General features: G+C 38.4%; 1 protein-coding gene across 1 annotated transcript in view; it reads left to right on the top strand.

Moving 5' to 3' along the window:
* Positions 1 to 19,477, top strand: part of LOC116911635 (contactin-associated protein like 5-1) — a 910,869-nt gene that overhangs the window by 535,506 nt on the left and 355,886 nt on the right. Inside the window, exon 11 of the mRNA XM_032915594.1 lies at positions 9,299 to 9,405. Within this exon, the coding sequence (XP_032771485.1) occupies positions 9,299 to 9,405 (107 nt within the window). The remainder of the gene's footprint in view (positions 1 to 9,298; positions 9,406 to 19,477) is intronic.

The following is a 19,477-nucleotide window of genomic DNA, read 5'->3' as shown; positions in this document are numbered from 1 at the left end:
ATGGGAGTGCTGCCCAGTGGTTACCAGCTTCCAATGAAGGGAATTTACTTTGTCTAAGATTCCTCCTTGAGGCTCAGCACTGTTATTCCTAGTGCTGTTTTAGCATCACTGATGAGCTTGCAGGATCATTTGACCACCAGCACATGCCCATTATCAGAGGATTTCTCCAGCAGCAATCCACAGTGGAATTCTATGCTGTGAACCAAATCCTGGAAAATTTAGGAAACTGACTTCTGACATATTCTTTTATTCACTTAATTCTTTAATGTCTGCATCTGCTGTAATTATAATGCATTTCAATTATCATGAAGACCCAACTGTGGGGGTAAACTGGGATTAGGGTAATTGGTATGTTGGAGAAGTATAGAAATGGGCTACAAATGCTTTGGTGAAAAAGTTATCTGACCAAAAGAAGATGAATGCAGTGGGCTGCTAATTAAAGGTATAAGACTAAGGAAGGCAATTGCACTGATTTCTACTGTGTGAGCATCATTAAACAACTTACATTAGTCAGCTTGCCTTTTTGAAGACCTTTGAAATGTTTTGTTCTTTGGTCTCTAAGGAAACGATATAGAAATCAAATTTGAACTTAAACTGCATGGAGGAGAAATATGAATTTTTAAAAAGGGAACATAAAGTACACACACACACACACACACACACACACACACACACACACACACACACACACACGTTAACCTACACAGCATTGCTCTGGGGTTAGGGAGATGATCAGTAGTGAAGAGCACTTTCTGATCTCCCAAGGTTCAAATTGAGGATTTTAGGGGAGTTGGCTACCTACTACTAACAGCATATCTGTATGAATGACTGCTCTATAGGGCAGACACATGGGCAAACATTTAACGACTGTGCTTATTTCCTTAAACAGAACAGGCTGTTATGTTAATGTTTACAAATGTCTTTAAATTTTTCATCAATCAATAGAGAACCCTAGTGAATGGTGTTCATTACAAATGTATTAGCCGATGGACTTCGTTTCAGAGGAGCACCAGCCTTACCTATTTAATTCTACTTCTGGATGTCATAGAAGTAAGCGGAATAGATAAGAATGCCTACTTTATTCTAGGTGAAAATGACGGAATTCACTAGGCCTTTTACATAAAGGAATTCTCTGCTAGACTATCTGTGGTTGCTATGGGAACTGAGCCCTGGCAATAACCTCATATTTTATCTGGCAGGTCCACTGAAATGCTGGCTGTTGTGCAGATTCAATACCCTATTGTTCAAGCACAATGCCACCTCCCCTTATTTTAGTTCAGTACAGTTGGTTCCATCTCCAAGCTGAGAATATTTCCTATTTGAATATGTTTATCTTTTAATATCATCTAATAACAAAATAAGAAATACATGTACAGGCCTGGAAAAATTGCTCATTGCATAAAGTTCTTGCTACACAAGGATGAGGATCCTCTACATCCATGTAATTGCTGTGTGAGGAAAATAGATCAGATGTGATATCAGCATATGAGAAGTAGGAGCAGGAGATCCTTGGACAAAGTTACATAGCTAGATTATCAGTATTGTACAGCTCTGGGTCCAATTGAAAGACCTTGACTCAATAAAGTTGTACACACTGAGAATAAACACCAGAAGTCAACTTCTGGCCTTTGCATGCATGTACAAATATATACATATGCCCTCAAGCACACACCTACTATATGTACTCATATACAAGCAAAAACTCACATGCATAAATTCATACACCACATACATATAAAAATATAAATACAAACAAAATTCTGTTGCTGAGTGAAGATGCTTCAGTCAATGATTTCTACATACACACACCTGGCTTCCCATTATGCTATCACTGGTCACCCTGTATCTTTATTAATTTGCTTAAATACATTCTACAGTTACTTGTACCATGTTCTAAGGATATATTCATATCAGCATTTCTGTTGTGATTAAACACATAACTACCAGACCAACTGTAAAAATATAAGGAATGATACAGACATTTGTAAATGTTAAACTATTCTTTTTGAAGCCAAGAAAATAGCACAGTGCTTACCTAGCATTTATGAGGACCTAAAGTTTGATTCTCAGTAGTACAATAAAACACCAAAATGCAAGTTCTCTTCTGTGATTTAACGACTGTTAATACATAGGAATTTTGTTCATCCAGGCCTTATTCCCTGTAAATAACAACAGCAATCATAACAGCAGACCAGCATGCTTACTTTGCATTTTACACGTGTGTCATATTCGTGTGGATATATTGGTACCTGTGCATGTGGAAGCGACAGCAAGACATGCCTGACTTTCTTTATCACTGTGTGCATCACTATTTGAGAGAGTGTCTCTCATTAAACCACAAGCTTGTTGTTAGGCTAACTTGGCCAGCTAAGATTATAGATCTGCTTGTCTATACTGCACAGTCCTGGGAATGCAGACAATGTCCGGCATGCTTGGTTTTTCACCTGCTTCTGGATAATTGAACTCAGAACATTTTAAGAGATCTTGCCTACTGATCGATGATCACATAGCTTGTTTCATTTACTAGCATGTTGTTCATTGAGAGACTTCCTCTTCCTCTTACATTCAGATGCACCTCTTCATTTTAGTTGGCTTTGTACGGTGTTACACTATTTGTACATTCCCAGTGCTAGACTGCATTTCCATGTTAGTTTTTAGTTATATTTTTATATTTTAAGATTGTTAACCAGGCTAGTAATTTTGTAGAAACTTTTGTACATCCTTTTGTACATGCTTTTTGGACACTTTTTTCCAAGTTGATTTATAGGTCAAGTCTATGCTTTGTATCTATCGTGACACTGCTAGCACCTCACTAAGATGTTAAAAGAACAGAGGCAGAGGAAGTAGAAAAAGACTTCAAAGCTTCTGGTAGTAGCAAGGACATTTTTTTTTTCTGAAACTTTACAATTTAGATGAGAATAGTTCTTACTGGCTATTGCACTGAATGGCTAGTCTTCTAGTGGCCTGAGATAATAGAATATTGGAGGTGGAGCCTTTAGGGTTGTACCTTGTCTCCACCCACCCTTTGATTTTTGGCTCTCCTGAGATTAACTTTCTTATCATTATGGATGGAAACCTTGATGGATAGAAAGAGGAAATTAAGCATATTTTCCTCTTTTAAGTGCTTATCTGCAGTAGTTTGTCACAGTGACAAAAAGGTAACACTTGCAATCTGGTTTAAGACTGCACAGAAACAAGAAAGGGAGAGAGAGGTGTGTCTTGTGATTAGGGTGAGATCAGGATTCAGGATCAGAAAAGGGAGCCAGGATCAATTACTGTTGATTGTCTAGAGGCATGAGGGATTTCTTTAATATGTAGAACACATGATTAGTAAGGTTTTGTGTTTATCTTTAGTGATATTGAGTCTACTGATTGGCCCATGCCTCTTGTCCCAGCACAAGGAAATCAAAGGCACAGAATTTTTGTGAGTCCATATCTAGCCTTGTTTCTGTAGAAAGTTACAGGTTAGTCTAAAAACCATAGTGAGTCTCTGTTCAATTTGATGTAGCCTGTACTTTTCTGTGCCCCAGACTTACATGGATCTATGGAATAGCTGGTAATAGCAGAGCTAGAGAGAAAATAAAATAAAATGGTGGGTTAATATGAAATCTAAAAAGTTTCTTTAGTAGTTCCCCACATGAGAATAATTAAATAAATCTTTGTGATTAACATCTAAGCCCCAAAATGAGAATATATTCAATATAAATTACAGATCAATAGAATATGCACACCACAGAACACAATATATCAGTTAATGCAAGACAAAGAGACACAGAGACATAGAGAGAGACATAGACACACACACACACACACACACAGAGAGAGAGAGAGAGAGAGAGAGAGAGAGAGAGAGAGAGAGAGAGAGAGAGAGAGAGAGAGAGAGAGGAGAGAGTGTCATGCAGGCTATGGAGAATACAGAATAGTTTCCCTTAGCTACAGTTGGCTGAAGTATTGGTTTATCTCTCTAGTGACCAGGATTTAACAGAAGTACTTACAACTTTACTTGATATCTAAAAATAAGGTAGAGTCAGTCTTATTTTTAGAAAAATTAGTAATGTTAAGAGCTGTTTCAGCTTTCATGTTGTTTTCTTTAAAGTACTGAGTACTGCATTTAATACCCATAAGTGATGAAATTTGGTCATGATGCCATTTAATCTGTGCAGAAGCACCTGCCTCACACTGTCCAGAGCGGTCCATGAGAAAAGCTATTCAGAGAGCAGATAGGCATGCTGAATGAGTCTTGAACTACTTAGTGATCACTGAAAGCTAGTGGTCCAGCATTGAGTAGAACTCCCAGAAGTTTTTTTTATTGCTGAAAATAAGGAACGCTATGTGCCTCTTCAATGACCCAAAATAATATTGTGCATAGCTTTTAACACTGATAACTTCAGGTTTAACAGTTTCTTTATATAATGTGCAATCACTGGTATAGTTGTTTAGAAAGGAGAGAGCCTAGTGGTATAGTTTTAAACACTAGTGTGAAGAACAAGGAAGAAACTACATTAATTTAGATAAAGCATTTGTCACCTGAAAAAGGAACCCTTAGAAATATGGAAAGGGCTCCCTTTTGGTCATTGTACTATAAGGATTTCACAGTAGTAATGAAGCACACATGAAAATAAAACTAAAATCTGCCTTTCTAGCTTTAAGGAATTTATAGAATTAATGGTGCCCTATTATTTTCTATAATACATAACTCATTATGTTCTATTATGTATGTAATTTATTTCTTTCCTATTTAAGCCATTTTATATTGTTAAACATCATTTTGCACAAAGATATCTTTTTATGTATCTGTACATGAATGTACATGTGCACATATATGTAAGTCATATGTATGGTGTAGTGTGCATCTGTGTATAGAGGCCAGAAGACAATAACACTCATACCATTCCATTTTATTTTTTGACATAATCACTGTAATTGGGACCTGGGGCTGGAAGATTAGGCTAGGATTGCTGGCCTGCAAATGTCAGTGATATAACCATCATCACCTCCCCAATTCTGAGGGTACCATTATGTGCTAACATGCCCCAAATGTTTTTCTGTATTAGTGGTTTTGGGGGACTGAACACAGGTCTTCAATTTTTATGACACTTTGCCAACCAAAGTATTGCCCCAACTCGAAAATATCTGTACAGAATCAATATTGACAGCTTCAGTTAGTATCATTATAATCTTGGGAATCTCTATGAAGCTTCTCTCCTTTCTCCTTGGAAGAGTATTGTCCTAGTAAGTACATGTGAAACTCAGTTTGAAGATGAACCACTGGCACAGGTAAAGGAAGAATCCCAGTATACAAACAAGTCATGTGAGTGCCAGTTTCAAGCATGATCGCTTACAGGTCTCTCTACTGTGCTGTTGACTTGCTCTCACTGAGTGTTTAAACATTTCACCTATGCAATGGAAAACAGTCCTAGTAAAGCCATATCTCATGTGTGAGTGGGAATCCATTTGAAGATTATATTTATAGTTCATTGAAAAAATAAACCCACCTCTCTGTGAAAATATTTTGAGAAAGCCACACACCAAAAATAGTGTTTAGTTAAAATTAATTAAGAAATAAGTTAAAGAGGATGATATTTAAAGTAAGATAAATGAGTAGAATTCAAAAAGTTGAATTTCACAACACACTTCACGTTGTCAAATATAAATATATATATATATTTAAGTATATGTAAATGTGTATAAAATTAGAATTGAAGATTAATATTTTGAGCACAATAATTAAGCAAAAGGGTTAAGAAAGTGAAGGATTCAGAAAAAAAGACAGCTTCATGTCTATGCTTAATTTATTTCTCTGTCGCTGTGAATAAACTTTCCAACAAAACCTACTTTTAAAAAAATAGCCTTATTCCAGGAATGAATTCAGGGTCACAGTGCATGTTGGTGGGGAAATGACAGTTGGTAGCAACCCTGGGGATCTGGTCGCTCCTCATCTGCATTTAAGGAAAGGGACAAAGGTAGAAGTCACATCATTTCCTCCATTTGATGGTGTGGGATCCCTCTTTAGAGAGTGGTACTGCCCACACTGGATGAGTCTTCCAATCTCAATTAACACAGACCAGATAGTGCCCAAGAGTCATGTTCAGAGTCCAGTATCCAGATGTTTCTAGTTTTGATCAAGTTGACAGCATGAATTATGATTGCTAACTCATGGTGTTCATTTACTCTATTAAATGAAACGTTATATTCCTTTCCTTTGTAAAAACAGTCAAGCGCAACTCAAGAAACTGGAAAAATGACATCATGAAATCTCAGGGAGTTCGACTGTGACCTATAATTCATTTGTTACTCATATTCTCCACAACTATCTTAGAAATTATCTCTGTCCTGTGGAAGATTGTGTGGCTGTGTGGTGTACAATATAGACTAGGTCGGGATTCATAAAAATCCACTTATGTCTTACTCCCAAATACATGGATTAAAAGCATGCCACTACTCCCATATCTGCCTTATTTATTTATTTATTTATTTATTTATTTATTTATTTTTTTTTTTTTTTTTTGAGGAAGAGTCTCTCGCTGAACCAGGGGCTTTTCCATTTTACTAGACTATAGTTGGCAAAGGAGTGGGTTAAAGCATTACCAGCAATCTTTAAGTTTTGGTGTGGTTTCACTTGGTAAATACTATAACAACATAACACTGGCAACAAAAGAGGCCTATATTGCTGGTATGGTAATGAAAGCCAGAAGACTGCTTGTCTCTACCTCCCCAAAGCTAAGAATATTGACACAAGTAAACATAGCTTGCCTTTTTATATTTGTTCTGTGGCTCAAGCTCAGGTTGGCATGCTTGGCCGGTGCATGAGAGAGCCATCTCCCTGGCTCCAGTTTTCAAGTGGGAGCATATTTTTTTGAGTTAGCATAATTTTTCCTCTAATGGTTACTATTTTTTTATCCTCCCATACCTAATGCTTTCTTTGAAATCTTTCTGTCATCTCCTTAACTCTTATGCACTCTGGTTTTATACAGAGGCAAGATATCTGGCAGTGTATCTGCTATGTTCTTAGGTCAGACACCCACTGTGTTAGCTTATCTGGGTTTTCAGATAGTCAAGAAAGTTGATATATTTATATTGAAAAAACTTCACTAAGCCACCACATCTGTTTCGAATTTTTACAATTCGCAGAAGGGTGTGTGGTCCATGATGTTTGTGTGTTCATCTACTTTCAAGTGTACATATGTAGGATAGAGATTGACATAGAATATCTTCCTTCACCCCCGTTGAAGGAATCAGAGAAAGAACTGGAAGAGCTTGAATATGTACAACAATGCCAAGCAACCAGAGCTTCCAGGGACTAAGCCACTACCTAAAGACTATACATGGACTGACCCTGGAGTCTGACCTCATAGGTAGCAATGAATATCCTAGTAAGAGCACCAGTGGAAGGGGAAGCCCTGGGTCCTGCTAAGACTGAACCCCCAGTGAACTAGACTGTCGGGGGGAGGGCGGCAATGGGGGTGGATGGGGAGGGGAACACCCATAAAGAAGGGGAGGGGGAAGGGAATGTTTGCCTGGAAACCGGAAAGGGAATAACACTCGAAATGTATATAAGAAATACTCAAGTTAATAATAATAAAAAAAAAATAGAATAGAATGATCTAGAACAATAGTGACATGTGTTTCTAGGCATAGTGTCCGTATTAACAAATTACAGATCCCTGCTCTTAACTGTTTCCAATATGCATGCATTAGCATCTGACTGTCCATGCTGACACTGTGATCTGCTTTGGTATATCCCAGTGCAAGGGGTAAATAAAATAAACTCTGATGCCTTTCATTCCAAAAAAAAAAAAAAAAAAAAAAGAATATCTTCCTTCCTTGATTCCCACATTGTATCCTGAGTCTGGGTTTCATACTGCACACTAAAGTGAGTGGATTTTGAGGTAGTTCGCTTGCTCTAGGGATTTCCTGGCTTTGAATCCTGAGTGAAAGTGTCACAAGAAAACTGCCTTGTATGCCTGGAATATGATATGTGTACCCGGGATACAAATTATATTCCTCACACTTTTGTAGTCAATGCCTTACTCACTGAGCTTTCTCTCCAAACCCTTATCATGACTATTTGGGTTTATAGACTTATGCCCAAAACTACCAGTATCCACCCTCAGAATTTGTCCCCTTCGATAGCCATATGGGATTCTCTTTCTGTGTTAAAATGAACTTATTAAAGAAGGTTGAAATCATGATCATGAAAGAGCCTTTTTAAATGAACAAGTTAGACATAAATATGCAGTCAAGTATCTGTGTTGAGATGACATTTTCTAATCTCTGTTCACCAAATGCACTTTGCTGTATGGCTGCCCTACATGTTCTCCCTCATTTTGCTACTTATAGTAGAAATGCTAGATTTTCCATTTCCCAAATGTGCTTTCTCTTTTCCAGAATTGCATCCTTGATTTTCCAATGACTATAGACACATGACTTTGTAGGGAGATGACTCAGACACATGATAGCCCACAACCATGTATAGGTCACTTCCAGGGGACTCAACATCCTTTTCAGGTCTCCTCTAGCATCAGGCACACATGTATGAGGTACTTCTATAAATATGTTGGCAAGCACTCATACATATAATATGAGAAAAATACATTAAAAAATGAGATGTTCATAAGAAAGCCAGGATACAAAAGGCCAAAGGGGTACTGGCAGAGGATGTTCAAAGCTGTGTTACTCCACAGTGTATGCGAGGTATGAGTGGAGGTGAGTGGAAGGTGGGGAGGTGAAGTTCTTTACCCAAATTTGGGTGAAAGAACACTGCCCTGGTTTGTAATAACTAGAGAAAGTCTTTGAGATGGCTTTCTCTAAAGCCATCTGAAAAGGTAGAACTGCCTGGCATGGTAATTGAGAGAACATTTATTTTTAAACCATGTTCTATTTTTGTGCATTAATATAGTTAACTAGTTGCCCCCAAAAGAAGTGCAGACAGTAATCTCCAGGACTGCTGTTTTTTGTTTTTTTTTTTAATTTCCTTTAAAAAGCCACATTACTTTGCAATGTAAAGTTACGACCCTTCTGCACTTTTTACCACAATAAACATACCATTATATACAATATTCCCACTTTCATTCAACTCTCTGTGTGATAACATTGAAACTTTAACTCAAAGGTAGAAATCAGGTCTGAGATTACCACTACTCAGTAGTAGAAGCACATCACTGTGGTTCTCATATCATTTAACTCTGATAGTTATAGGGCATTAGCAGATTCTATTCCTGGTATTTCTGGTAAAGATTTTGCTGCACTTTCTATTTCAACTGTCTTGGCTTACGAGGTTTTTTATTACATCCATTAGGTGTTTGCCAAACTACTGTGAACATGGAGGACACTGCACCCAAACCTGGACTACCTTCTACTGCAACTGTAGTGACACTGGTTACACAGGAGCCACCTGCCATGACTGTGAGTATATACAGTGTGCCCACAGTGTATGGGCACAACTCCAAGAATACAGTTGGGGGACCCTGACTATTCACCATGGTGTGGGCACTATTGACTCCTTTAGCATGAATTATCAAATAGGATGCAATATCTCAAATACTGAAGCAGGCAGGTGAAAAGTATGGAGAAAAGACATGACTTTATGGAGTTTATGAGAAGAGGGCAAAATGAAGTTGGATATGTGGTAAAGTGAAAAGGCAATGGTGCTACAAATACACAAGGAGCTGTGCAACAAATGGCATTGTCTTGATGGCTTGATTTACAGTGTTGTAACAAGTAACTAATATGTATCACTGGTCCAAGTGACAAGTGGAGTATTGTCTGTCTTAGCTATTTTCCTGATGCTATGATAAAAACACTCTGACCAAAGCAACCTACAAGAGAACAAGCTTATTTGTGTTTATAGTTCCAGAAGGGTATTGTCCATCATAAAGGAGGAAAGACATCATAGCAGGAGAGGAATTCATGGTTGAAAGAACAGAAATCCTGACAGATCACTTTGTATCCTTACTTAGGAAACAGAATAAATAGGAAGTGGCATAAAGCTATACAGTGTCAAGTCATGCCCTCAGTGACCCATTATGTTTGGAGAGATTTCACCTCCTAAAAATTCTGCTAACTTTCTGAACTGTATCAGAAGATAGAGGTCAAGTGTTAAAACATGAACTTATGGAAGATGTTTCACATTTAGACCACAACACGGCTGTGTCACAAAGTCCCTCAGATTGGCAGGTCTTTTTCCTCACAGTGTCCTTATTATGGCAAATGTACCTTCATTTGAATGTTGCTGTGGCCACAGGAAGGAAATACACGATGAAGAAACAAGCCTATGTTCCATTCAAATGCTTCTACTGCAAATGAGGATGAGTATTCTTCTATTCACATTCCATTGTCCAGATACTTATATTACCTCCAATAGAAGGCAAAATGTGTGCAGGCTATGAGAAGTGAGACTAGAAAGCAAGAATATTGGCCATAAATATTGTTGACTAATTCTCAATGTTGGGTATTTGGGAAGCTTCATATTGAAGCCCCAGGATGGTCTTTTCCATATTATAGAAGGAAAACAGAAATAAGAAGGAATTTTAGAGTAATGGAGGAAGTGGATTCATGAGTGTCCTGTGGAGAAATTGTGAAGAACTCAGGAACTACAGTGGAACACAGAGAGTAGAGTCAGGAGGCAGGAGAATAGTATAGACTGGGCTGACTGTTAGAAAGGAGGTATGTATCCATTTCCTACAGTCAGCATAATTTCATCCTTGTTCAGGACTGAAAATAAGTTTATCATGTATATGAGCTGCATTTACCTTAGCCATTCATTTGCTGGCAGTGACCTAGGAAAATTCTATGATTTAGCTACTATGAAAGGCACTGCAAACAGTACTTATGTGGAAGTGTTTATGGGATACTGATTTGAAGTTCTATGGGTAAATACCCAGGAATGGTGTGACTGAGTTATCTGATTGGTCTATTATTCAATTTTCAAGTCATCATCTTTCATTTGTGGGTCCTAGATTGCATTAGATTCATGAAGATGAATGAGATTTGAAGCAGAATAATCAAATATGCATGGCATGGTCCAAAAGATACAGTTTCTTTGCGTGTGTGTGTGTGTGTGTGTGTGTGTGTGTGTGTGTGTGCACGCACACACATATGTATGCATATATGCTCATTTGTACTGGTGTGTATGGAGGCCAGATGTTGATTTCAGTTGTCAATTTTCTCTCTTTTTTTTATTTTTTATTTTTTCTCCTGAGATGGGGCCTAACTTGGAAATCACTGTTTTTGATGTACTGTGTGGTTACCAAGACCTGAGGATTGGTACTATATACCATCTACTTCTGGAATCACATGCACACAGAATACTTGCTTAGCTTTTATGAGTTCACAGGACCAGATTCAGGGTTCCATAGTTGTACAGTGCAAGCACTTCCAACTGAGCTTTCTTCCCAACAACCTAAGTTCTACTATTTACATGATCACTCCTCAGAGAAGGCACAGGGTCAAAGGACATGATGATTTGAAAGGTCTTATTTCATGCCTCCTCTTTTTGAAAAGTCTTAAGACTGTATATTTCACAGTTCTTTTTTGCAAATTCATTTTCCCTTTTCTGCCAGAGTCACCTGATGGATAAAACTATTTATCATACCTTGCTGCTAAACACTGGGGTATTGAAATGAAGGTCATTATTTATGCTCTTGAAAACTGTCTGATATAAAGTGGTTTCATTTTTTTGTTTGTTTTTTTTTTTCTTTTCAGATGACTGGTAGGGCAAAAGAATGATTGTTCTTATAAAGTTGTCCTTTATCTTTTGACTTCTACTCACTAAAGCACATCTGGTTTCAGTAGTTATGGGTTTAATGATTGCTGCTGGCTTGCTAAATAAAAGGACAGTTATAAATCCTTCTGCCTGCCTCTTATCCAGTGCCTGTTCTTGATGTTTTTAGCAACTGGTTGGTGACATTTACATGTGAATGGTCATTATCTCACCACCAAGTTTCAAGGTCCTCTAATCTCTTGACAGTGTAGTTTGTTGACATTGTAACAAAACACTTCAGGTCATTTTTCATCTCTACAAAAGGGTGTCAGATTCCTTCTCTAATGTCTGATGGAGTGCTGCTTGCTTTGAGCAGTCAATAAGAAGTTATTGACTGGGAGCATATCAAGCTGTCTGGCTCTCAGACTTAAGACTTATCACAGGACAAAGAGGCTTTGCTAGTTCCTCTTTAGGGAAATAGGGCTCTTTATCACGTTTGGATGATTGTGTATAGTGAGGAAATTTTGACAAAAAAAGATTCATTTCTATCTGTCTTTCAGATCTCTATCTTGGGTTTAACTCATATAATGACATTGCAATATGAGTTTCTGATTGAGATTGTTATTCTTTGCGCTTCATGCCAATGACAGATGATTCTCAACGTTGAGCAGACAAGAGAAGGATGAGAAGAAAGAAAAGGGAGAAAAAAATGAGAAGAGGGGGAAAGGAAAGGAAGAGGAAAGAGAAGGAGAAAAAGATAGGAGAGGTCAAGAAGGAAAAGGAAGGAAAAGAGATAAGATGAATGGAAGAAAGACATGGAGAAAAAAAATAAGCAGAAGTGGAAGCAGTGTGTGCTGTGTGTATATGTATGTGTGTATATGTGTATATGCGTGTATGTTTGTGTATGTATGTATGTGTATATGTATGTGTCAGTATATGTGCATGCATGCATAGAAACTCAACTTTATTGTCTTATACAATTTCTTCCAATCATATTTTAAGAAAGAGTCCCTCACTGAACTTCAGGCTTACTAATTTGCCTAGACTAGCAACTCAGCAAGCTCCAGAGATTCTCCTACTTTGTCTTTTCCAGTGTTACTGTCATAGGGTCATAATGACACACCTAATTTTTACAGAGTGTTGCACATTGAACTTAGGTCATCATGCCTATACAGCAAAATCTTTACTAACTAAATAACCCATCTCCCTATGCCCTCCAGGACTGACCTATTCTATAACACCTATCTATCTTTCATAGATGATGAAAATCGGGAGTCAGCTTATGATACTACAAATACCATGATGCTCAGCTATTAGGCTGGGAGCATTGTTCATGGGAAAAGGAAGGCATATCAGAACAAATGACATTTCAGAAGACACTTGAAGGATGAGTAGGAAAGTAATAAGAAGAGGGCATCAGGAGGATACATTCATTCAATAATAAAGATTCCTGATTGCTCAAGCTTGATAACCAGGACCCATTAATTAATTAATTAATATTTGAAGACAGGGTTTCTCTGTACAGCCTTGGTTGTCTTGGAAGTCATTCTGTAGACCAGGCTAGGCTCAAATTCACAGAGATTACAGTTTCTGTCTCTGGCAGAAAAACAACCATACACATTCTAAATAGCATGGTGCTTGGTCTTCGGACAGGACAGAGGTTCCAAAGCATCTAGCCTAACAGGAAAGATAAAGAGGTAATTTAGAAAATGCTGGAAGTGTGAGCCCTGTGAGCATGGGCTTAACTGATTGAGTACACCCTGCTGTGCAGACCAACTACAGTGCAATTGTAGGTTGGTTTTATTTTAATGCTGGGAACACCCTGGCTAGTATTTGTTTCATAGTTGCTTGTTCTAGTTACTTTTGGAAAGTACATCTCTGATGGTATTGTTGAAATTGTCTTAAAGTTGGAGACTGTAAGTATGAGTTGCTGTATGTTATTTGGAACTCTGTATGCAGCAAATGGAAGAAGTTGAATCATGCTAGGAAAAATAGACCCCATGGAAAAGATGCCTTTAAAACTTGAATCTCAGCAAGCTGGAGACAAATTGCAGAGAACACAAGTGTTTGTTGGTTTCCTCAACTTGGAAGGGTTCTTAGAAGAAGAGGGTGGTGACTACATCTTCAGATTTGCCTTGATGTGAGACCATTATATCAAAATCAGGTTCCCCGCCTCACATTTTACTGACCACATTTTAAGAGACACCTTTTTGGGTGTTTTTTTTTTCCAGTTTTCAGCCCAGTATTTTCCCCATATTCATTTTCCTCATATTCTACCAGATCTTTGTAACCATAGGCATAACAAAAATCATATAAGTAAGAGGCTATTTCCTATATTCTAGACCAGTATTTAGTACTGTCAGAGTCTAATTTAGAGGCTTGAGAGCCCCTGGACAAACCAGGGTTGCCCACCCATTTTCAACAGGCCAGTTAAAGAGATAAGTAATGAAACCAAGAGAGATCCACTCAATGTGGCCACATTGAGTATAGGAGTATTGAGGTCTATTGAATCCCAAAGCCCATCTTCAGTGTCCTGACATGAAGTGCAGATTTAAGTAGAGAACAAGATATATGAATAACTAAGCAGTCTTAGCCAAGGTAGAAACCTGACCTACATCTCTATCTCAGTCTTTCCTGCAAGGTGATTCAATAATATCAGAACTGTTTGAAAACTCTGTCCTGGAGACACTGTTTTGTGCAGGCCTCCAGTCCATTCAATTTCATAGCATGGGATTCTTGTAGGATTCTCGGTTTCTTGAGGACAATTCTCTCTGTTTTTCTGATATAAAAAAAAGAGGGACACAAGTCTCCCTTCAGTATATCTTCATTCCAGCTAGGAGGCTTGCTGCTTGTAATAAAGTTTAATTTATAAAACTTTAATAGAAACAATACGGGAATAACACAATTAGTGGATTGATAAAAGAATCATGAGTACATACTGTAAAACATTATTTAAAACTCAAGACTTGAATAATTCTTGAAAAGTTCATCAAAGTTTTTCAGATTGCTGTAAAGCATGAATAACTGAAACCTCAGAGTGCAAAATTCCAGATAAGGAGATAAGGCATACTCTGAGACACTTATAATCTTATAACTTAAAACCTGATAAGGTTAATCTGTGGAAGTTCTTCCCAGCCTTCACCTTCATATATTTAAAGTGTCCAGAAACACTGCTCATTTCCACATGAAAATTGTACACAGCCTGGTCAAACAGACCTTTCAGAAATACTGTTTAATTGGGTTTCTTCTAGGCATTTTTCTACCATGGGAGACAATTAATAAACAAATATTCTTCATATGGAAAATGTTTAAAGATGCACAACCAATGGAAGCAGAATTTGATCTTAGCTCCAAATGAATTAATGGAATTTTTCTTATTATAAAATTCTACAAAGAATGAATGATGCTAATTAGTACATGGATCACAGGAAGGTTTACCCACAACACCTATGTCATGATTCCTATCAAAGATAGGAAGCAACAAGACAAGGTCTTCACCTGGGATAGATTTTTCACTCTTTAAAGACATTGAAGAAATAAAGTTTCATAGATATGAGAAACATAATTGTAATAACAAGGTTTTGAGAAATATATCTGATGGTCAGGATGCCTATGACAAACTTGTGACCTATCTGAGAGCTATATCTGATGTCATGATGCCCAGTGACATGATAAAGTTTTGGTGATCAAGATTCTGACTAAGCTAATTAAGACAAAACAAAGCAAAACCAAAATAAATAAATAAATAAACAAACAAACAAACAACTGTTCTCGGAAAGACCCCTTATTCTGAGAACAATCACAAGATGCCATACTGACCCTGTCCGACCACCCAGTTCACCCACTCCCCCACTAAGGGACATGTCAACTTAGCCCTTTTTCAGTGATTCTCCAAGGCTAGGAGAATATCTGGAGGGTTAAGAAATAGCTGTGGCTGTATATATATATATATACAGCCACAGCTACGAAGTGCATGCTGACAGGAACTAGATATAGATGTCTCCTGGGAGACACAGTCAGAGCATGTCAAATACAGAGGCGAATGCTAGAAGCAAACCTTTGAACTGAGAATAGGATCCTTGTTAGAGGAATTAGATAAAGAATTGAAAGAGGTGAAGGGACTTGCCTCCCTATAAGAACAACAATGCCAACCAACCAGAGCTCCCAGGGATTAAACAACTACCCAAAGACTCATCCATGGCTCCAACTGCATGTGTAGCAGAGAACGCCTTATTGGGTACTGAAGGAACGAGTAACCTTTAGTTGTGTCAAGGTTCCCAGTGTAAGGGAATGTGGGGGGGTAGGTGGGGAGGTGAACACCCTTATAGAAGAAGGGGAGGGGTGTAGGGGCTTTATAGTCAGGTAACGGGCAAAGGGAATAACATTAGAAACGTAAATAAATATCCAATAAAAACAAAATGGGAAAAAAAAGCCACTTAGATATTTGGAGAGGAAACTCCTGAACCCACAAGCAGCAATCTTGGAACAGACCTATGAAATGTACCATGAGAGAGATGAAAAGGCCCACAGACAAAAATACCTTATGCTGGCATAGGTTATGTGACCAGTCCAAGCCTTTGCCCCAGTCTCCTAAGTCTTCTAAGGCTCAGGCACTACCAGGCTCCTGCTACAAATGTGTTTAACAAGGTCATTGGGCAAGAGCCTGACTTAACCCCCACAAGACAAAGAGCCATGCACTAGATGCCACCAGGAAGGACATGGGGCTGTTGATTGCCCACATGTTGCTCAGGACAGAGGGACAACACTAACAATCACACACCCACACATATGGAGAAAGCTCTGAACAATCATTCCTTCAGTTTCTGCTCTAAACTTGGCCTATATATCCCCTCCTATGGATATTTTTGTTCCCCCTTTTAAGGAGTGAAGAATCCACATTCAGTCATTGTTCTTCTTGAGCTTCATGTGGTCTGTGAATTGCAACTTTGGTAATTCGAGCTTTTGGGCTAATATCAACTTATCAGTGAGTGTATACCATGTGTGCTTTTCTGTGATTGGGTTATCTCACTCAGGATAATATTTTCTAGTTCCATCCATTTGCCTATGAATTTCATGAAGTCATTATTTCTGATAGCTGAGTAGTACTCCATTGGGTAAATGTACAACATTTTCTGTATCCATTCAAGGGCATCTGGGTTTGTTCCAGCTTCTGGCTATTATAAATAAGACTGCTATGAACATAGTGGAGCATTCGTATTTGTTGTTTGAGCATCTTTTGGGTATTTGCCCAGGAGAAATATAGCCAGGTCCTCAGGTAGTGGTATGTCCAATTTCCTGAGGAACCCCCAGACTGACTTCCAGAGTGGTGGTACGAGTTTGCTATCCCACCAACAACGGAGGAGTGTTCCTCTTTCTCCTTATCCTCACCAGCATCTGTTGTCACCTGAGTTTTTAACTTAGCCATTCTGACTGGTGTGAGGTGGAATCTCAGTGTTGTTGTGATTTGCATTTCCTTGATGACTAAGGATGTACAGCATTTCTTTAGGTAATTCTCAGCCATTCAATATTCCTCAACTGAGAAATCTTTGTTTAGCCCTGTTCCCCATTTTTAATAGGGTTATTTGGCTTTCTGGTGTCTAACCTCTTGAATTATTTGTATATTTTGTATAATAACCCTCTATCAGATGTAGGATTGGTAAAGATCTTTTCCCAATCTGTTGGTTGACATTTTGTCCTAATGACAGTGTCCTTTGCCTTACAGAAGCTTTACAGTTTTATGAGGTCCCATTTGTTGATTCTTAATCTCACAGCATAAGCCATTGGTATTTTGGTCAGGAAATTTTCCCCAGTGATCATGTGATTGAGATTCTTCCCCACTTTTTCTTCTATTCGTTTGTGTGTATCTGGTTTGATGTGGAGGTCCTTGAACCACTTGGACGTAAGCTTTGTACATGGTGAAAAAAATGGGTCAATTTGCATTCTTCTACATGGTGACCTCCAGATAAACCAGTACCATTTGCTGAAAATGTTATCTTTTTTCCATTGGATGGTTTTAGCCTCTTTGTCAAAGATCAAGTGATCATAGGTGTGCGGGTTCATTTCTGGGTCTTCGATTCTATTCCCCTAATCTACTTACCTGTCTCTGTACCTATATCATACAATTTTTATCACTCTTTCTCTGTAATACTGCTTGAAGTCAGGGATGGTGATTCCCCCAAAAGTTCATTTGCTGTTGAGTATAGTTTTCACTATCCTTGGTTTTTGATATTCCAAATGAATTTACAAATGTTGGACTATCTCTGAGAAAAAAGTAGGTCATTGGAAGTTGCTTATCTTCTGGGGTTTCATGGTCTAGATTAGTATATTGTAATAAGGACTTTGTTCGGCACTCTAGAAATCACAACAGGTTTTCTTATTTGTCCCAGATGACCTCTTGGAGTTTTTCAAAATTTACTGGTTTAAAGGCTGCCCTATGGAGACCAGCCAAAAGGCAGATTATGAATCTATCCCTGGCTAAAATACCACTTGGGGAATGAGCATTCCATTGAGGAGCTTGGTAAAGTACTGTCTCAGAACTGATTAGATGTGTTTCATCTCTTTTATGAGTCTTGTCTGCATGTATTCTCATCTGCTTCCAAACTTACCAGCATCATCAGGAAGTAAATTATTAGTTAGAATCATGTGTACATTGTGGAAAGCCAAGTTGTAAGATTGAGTAATATAATGAAACATTTCAGTAAAGGCCCAGGAGTTAAAGGTATAGGATCCCAGTCTGCTTTGTATTTGATAAAGTCACTTAGAGAGCAAGGAACATGTATACTGACTAGGTCATCTACCCTAGCAACTTCACTTAAAGGAAGGACCAAAGCTGGGTCAGGTGTCCCTGCAGGAGAAGAACTTGTGGGGGCTTTGGCTGTGGTCTTAGAGCGACAGATTTGATGGCTGAAAGTAGGTGCCAATTCAGGGCGATTGGAGCAACCTTCAGCTGTCACAGAAAGAGGGGTGGAGTTTGGAGAGGTCAAACAAGGAGGCTTTGGGGTAACCTGTTGAGAGGAAGAAACTGCGGTGCTAGCTGGGGTTTTTGAAGGTGGTGACTGGGGTTTTTGAAGGCATAGAAACAAGTATGCAGGGTAAAGGAGGTGGATCGTTAGCTGGACTGAGGATTGTAGTGTCATTCTGTGGAGGTTTCAAGGCCAGAAGAAGTTGAGTTGGAGAAAAAGAACAGAGAAAGGGGTTGGAATGAAGATAGGTAAATGCTTGATCACAGGCGACCCCTTTGCATTTACCAGCCACTGGCAGTATGTATTAAAATCCCTTGAAATAATTGGATATAGTGTGTCATTAACTAGTCATTTAAAGATGTTGCCTAATGGTACTGAATCTAAACCTTATTGCAGAGGTATACCAGCTTTAATGTCCTCAAGTCATGTGTTAACTTTAGAGAGTTAAGATTTTCCAGGGAACACCCCAGTGGGGAGCCTGGAGGCATGGTCAAAGACAATGAGTTGCCCATTGGACAATGGGGATGGGATGTTATTGAACTATTTGTACCAAGGATCCTGAGAAAGAGTTCAACAGTGAATACAAATACACAGCCAGGCTAGATGTCTAGATTATCATGTGAACAAGTAGAGGTATCAATGTGCCATAGACTCACAGGAAAGCAACCCACCTAGGCCTAGGTTTTGCTACACTGCTGCAAAAACCTGAGGGAGGGGGTTATGAGAGCTTCTTTTGAGAGGGGAGTCACCCAAAATTCAAAGTTCTATTTTGTAGATCAGTTAGGAGTCTGCTTAAAGGGATTGTGAAACACCA

This window comes from Rattus rattus, chromosome 10, assembly GCF_011064425.1.
Source record: "Rattus rattus isolate New Zealand chromosome 10, Rrattus_CSIRO_v1, whole genome shotgun sequence".
Lineage (NCBI taxonomy): Eukaryota > Metazoa > Chordata > Mammalia > Rodentia > Muridae > Rattus > Rattus rattus.
The sequence above is the reverse complement of the archived record's forward strand: the minus strand, read 5'-3'. Positions and strand labels throughout refer to the sequence as shown.